General features: G+C 41.6%; 1 protein-coding gene across 1 annotated transcript in view; it reads left to right on the top strand.

Annotated features, from left to right (window-relative positions):
• The first annotated feature begins 920 nt into the window (after window positions 1-920).
• The window catches only part of LOC134464321 (leukotriene A-4 hydrolase-like), a 23,277-nt gene continuing 19,197 nt past the window's right edge, over window positions 921-5,000 (top strand). Inside the window, exons 1-2 of the mRNA XM_063217787.1 lie at window positions 921-1,100; window positions 4,703-4,833. Of these exons, the coding sequence (XP_063073857.1) occupies window positions 945-1,100; window positions 4,703-4,833 (287 nt within the window). The 5' untranslated portion in view covers window positions 921-944. The remainder of the gene's footprint in view (window positions 1,101-4,702; window positions 4,834-5,000) is intronic.

Genomic DNA, 5,000 nt, shown 5'->3' on the forward strand with positions numbered 1-5,000 from the left:
GTGATAATCTGAGGGTACTTCATTCTGAGGGCAGATTCATCTTTACGAACGATGCGTCACTGAAGCAAAATACAAAGTAATCTAGGCCAAAACTTGTTTCCTTCTCTTCTGGCAATGCAGCCGATCGTTGAGGACTGATTTTAAGAGAAGGGCAATGCTCCAGCCACTCTGCTTGGTCAATCAAACTGTGGATGGTGGACCATCAGATTTACGGTAGCCTATACCCTATGACCAGCCCAAACTCAGACCCAAGCCCCCTTGAAAACCTCTGGAATATGATGAAGAGGAAACTGGATGGTCACAAGCCATCACCACGTGTAGCAACTTGAATTCTTGCACTAGGCCTGGAATAAAGTCATCCAAGAACAAAAAAAAAAAAACAGTGAAATGCATACCAAAGTGCATTCATCTGTAGGCCTAAATCAGGCGTACCCAGTTTTGATTTCTGAACTCTTCTCAAGTTAATATAGGCCTATTCTTTTGACTTAGTAGCCTATCATCTTGTTTTCTTTGTTTTTTTAGGTCTGGAAACATTGCATCTTATGTGTTAGCCTAGGCCTACTTTGACCAGATCATGTGTAGGCTAATTTTCTGCAAACAAATAAATGACAATATTTTCGGAATTTGGAGTGCAAAACAACGTTTTCCTTAGGCTACTCGACCCGGTCCTACTCAAACACATGCCTCACCTATCCATAGTGAAATCAGGCAAGCAGTACATTTCGAAGTGGTCCCTCAAAATTTCCCTCGGCTGTAGGCCTATTCAGACATAGAAAAATTATCCGACAGGAGAATCGTGCAGAGTAACCGTAGTAAACTACATCTCCCACAATGCAGCGTACTGGTGAATGTCACATGACCACTGGATCCTTGACATAAATGAAGCATCCGATCGAGGGTTCAGTGCGAGTCTAGCGCTAGTCTACTCTCGGACCGGTCCCACCATGGCACCCGCATCAGACCCCTGCTCTTTCGCCTCCTTCACCAAATGCGCCACCAAACACCTGAACCTCACATACCACGTGGATTTTGACAGCCACGTTCTCAAAGGGAAAGCCGCTCTCACCATCGAGGTCCTGGAAGACAAATTCTCGTCTCTAGTAAGGAGTTCTTACAGCACATGCACTCACTCACTCACCCGGCTGCTAACGCATGCTAGCCGCAATGCTAGTGGTGGCTGTTGTCATATATCCTCTCCAAACATGAATTACTGTTGTGATCTGAAATGTTGTGGCTGGTGAGTTAAAGTAAACAACCACTACTACTTGAGTTATTTGACTTTGTTTATTTGACGTTATTTGGCACGTTTGTTTCGGTCAGGTCATTGTAGCCTATCTGTGCAGTCCCATTCATTGGCGAATATTAGACTATGGCAGTCAAGTTGTTTATCCCGGCGAGTATGCTACTACATCAGGCTACAACACCTTCTAGTGATGGATGCATTAGTAGTCTAAATTATTTCATTTACCAGATTACTTAATCCAAAACAGATGACCTCAACTAAACGTCATTCTTTAAGAATTAGGCTAGATCATCAACCAGAGTCGGCTGTCAATCGGTCTGGTGGAATGGATTGACTGTCAGGAACACTTGGTTTTAAAAACAAGCCACGGCCATCCGTGCTTTGTCCCTGTGTTTGACTTCTTGTTAGGGATATCTGCTGAATGCTTTTGAACTTTGATTTGCTGATTCCCCGGTTGTAAGTTACTGAAAGCACCTTTGGCCCGAAGTCTGAACGGGCGTGCCTGCCGTCTTGCAGGTTCACAGTGCACGTCAATTTGCGATAGAGAGCCTTGACTGATATCAACCGCTCTTGTCGAAATGGCAATTAGTCGTTGTAATAAAGCGATAATAACTACCATACCTTGCATTAAAATGAGATATATTCCACGTCAGCATTTATGAACCGTCTTTATAACTCTCTAGAATGAGGTATAAAGAGAGAGTTGATAGCCTTTTCTTATGATGATTTTTTTCTTGATTCTGTATTTCCATAGAGAGTAGATAGAATGTTTCTTTAAAAATGTTACTGCTGCTGCAGTCCACTCATTTGTCTGCAGTAAAAGTTGAGAAAGCCTCATTTAGGTAGCCCAAAAATGGGGATGCGAGTGTTGTGCACCACTGCATCCTTTCCAACACGAAGACGAAGTTATGACTGGGCTGCATTTTGTCTGTTTATGGGTACTTTTATTACATGCAGTAGGAAAGCTTAATTTCTCACAGGATTAATAACATACCAGTACCTTGAAACTTGACTCTACTAGTCTACCACTGTACTCTACTCCTCGCTATTATTTTCTATTGTATTCTATTGTATTCTATTCTATTCTATTCTATTCAAATGTATTCTATTCTATTCTATCAGAGAGAGTAGAGAGAGAGAGAGGTTCCGTTGGCCCATTGTTTCCGGGTTCTATAATTGCAAGGGGGAGGGGGGGGGGATCCCCCTTTAGGCAGACCTAGGCAGACCTAAGGACTGTTCTATTCATTCTAGGAGCATTATGGCACGCTCCTTTAGGCAGACCGGAACCTGGTCATGTTAGGTACCCATAGAAACCTATTATGTTGGCATATCTCTATATACTTAAAGAATCTCTGATTCTATTCTACCATATTCTCATGCTATGACATGGCTGGAGCAACTGGATGTCCGGGGGTCACATGTGGCTCGCCTCCTCACCCAGACCGACCTGTAGATAAACACAATATAATGTTGTGACAACATTACAGGACACGTGGCATCATGTTCAAATGCAGTGGTTTTAATAAACATTTGGGTATGATTAGCTCTACAGTTTAACATTTTGTAGCTTTTCCCATAGTGTGTGGTAATGCGGCCCTCTGATGGTGGCGCTGAGAAATATTGTCCCTCTTCATCAAGAGAGTTGCCCATCCCTGTTATATGACATGCTAATGTACTCATTATATTATATTATATTATATTATATTATATTATATTATATTATATTATATTATATTATATTATATTATAGGCCTATGGTACTCCTATTCTACTCTATTCTCATGCTATTGTATTTTAGTCTATTCTGGTTTATTCTATTCTATTCTACTGTAACGGAGGCCAACTAGCAGAGTGTGGCGTGGAACGTTAGTTGGCTAAAATAGAGGCACATCTTGTCACCAGGCTTGGCAGGCAGCCAAGTCCCTATAGCGAATAAGAGTTCATACTTTATTACGGTAGTGGCAATTTTGTTTCAAATGTTCATTCTTTTGAATTTTCGCTTGGGGCTCCACATTACCCTAGAATCGCCTCTCCCGAAGCCTCATACAGTATCAGTAGTACTGGTCCTTTAGCTCAGTGCTATCGTGCTGTGCCTCCCGTACCCCAACCAATGCATTGACAGGTAGGTGCCGAGTTTGAGCTCCAGGTGGCGGACTGCGCAGGAACACCTCAGTTAATACTATATATATATCAGGGGTTCCCAACCTTTTCCACCTTGGGGCCCACTCGAAATTGTCACCTCTGACCCGATTACGAATAAAACTCACATAAATCAGCAGCAACACACACCTAAATGTGATTATAATTTTTAGAATATTATTTCCAGGCCCACTTGATATACCTTCAGGGCCCACCAGTGGCCCCCGGCCCACAGGTTGAAAATCACTGATATATGTTATATCAGTGGTTTTCAAAGTGGGGGCCCCTGGGGGTCCGCGAAGGGATGCTGGGGGGGCCACGGAAGGTTGGCAGAAAAAGTATAGCACGTCCAAATAAATACTTGATAAATTAATGTGTACCAAAATAAACCGCAATCAGTTAAGCAATATTCCCATTAGTTAAAAACTGCATAATAATCTATTATTGCAACTATGAACCTTATAGTTATCTTATATCCCAATGGGGATGTTCGTGAAATGGGGTGAGCATAGAAAAAAAATATAGCACGACCCATGAAAGGGGGGCCTTGGCTGGAATTTAACAGTATATGGGGGGCCTTGTCATGGTAAAGTTTGGGAACCCTTGTGTTATATTATGTTAAATGCTACTGTTTTTAGCATTGTTATTATATTGTTAATATTGGTACTGTTGCTAGTGTCACTGTTATTTTCTATTATTGTAATGTCTACATTCTATATTTATCTTATCTTCTGTTTACATGTTCAATGTTAAATGTTGAATGTTAAATGTTAAATGTTCATTTGTACTGTATTTATTATTGACCACTTATTGTTACCTGTCCATCACTGTTACCTGTCCTGTCCTGCACTTTATGTCAGTCTGTAAAATGTCAATCTTGTCTATGTCCTGGCATGGTATAGAGAGAAAACGTAATTTAATTTCCCTTGTATGTCTTGTATATGAAGAAAGTGACAATAAAAGCTGACTTGACTTACTGTATGTGTTCTATTACACCCTATTCTGCTGTATTCTATTCTTCTCTATTCTCATGCTATTATGTTGCATGATATTTTATTCTATTCTGTTTTACTTGACTGTTATTCTACTTTACTCTACTCTGCTCTCTTCTCCTACTTCTCTATTCTGCTATATTCTATTCTTCTCTATTCTCATGCTATTATGTTGCATGATATTCTATTCTATTCTGTTTTACTTGACTGTAATTCTACTGTAATTCTTACTGTAAATACTGTAATTCTACTGTACTCTACTGTACTCTACTCTGCTCTCTTCTCCGTTAGACTCTTGACTTTATTCTATTCTATTCTTCTCCGCTAGATTCTTGACTCGCGTGACTTGAAGATCTCCGCGGTGACGGCCAATGGGCAGCCGGCCAAGTTCACCCTGGGGCCGCAGCACAGCTTCAAGGGGGCCCCCCTCGAAATCACCCTGCCCTTCGAGCTCTCCAGGTACACACACACACACACACACACACACACACACACACACACACACACACACACACACACACGCACACGCACACGCACACGCACACGCACACACACACACACATAGAGTACACACACACACCCTGAAGCACACTTACTACGCTCAGGTATTGACACACACACACCCA

The sequence above is a fragment of the Engraulis encrasicolus genome, chromosome 15, assembly GCF_034702125.1.
Source record: "Engraulis encrasicolus isolate BLACKSEA-1 chromosome 15, IST_EnEncr_1.0, whole genome shotgun sequence".
Lineage (NCBI taxonomy): Eukaryota > Metazoa > Chordata > Actinopteri > Clupeiformes > Engraulidae > Engraulis > Engraulis encrasicolus.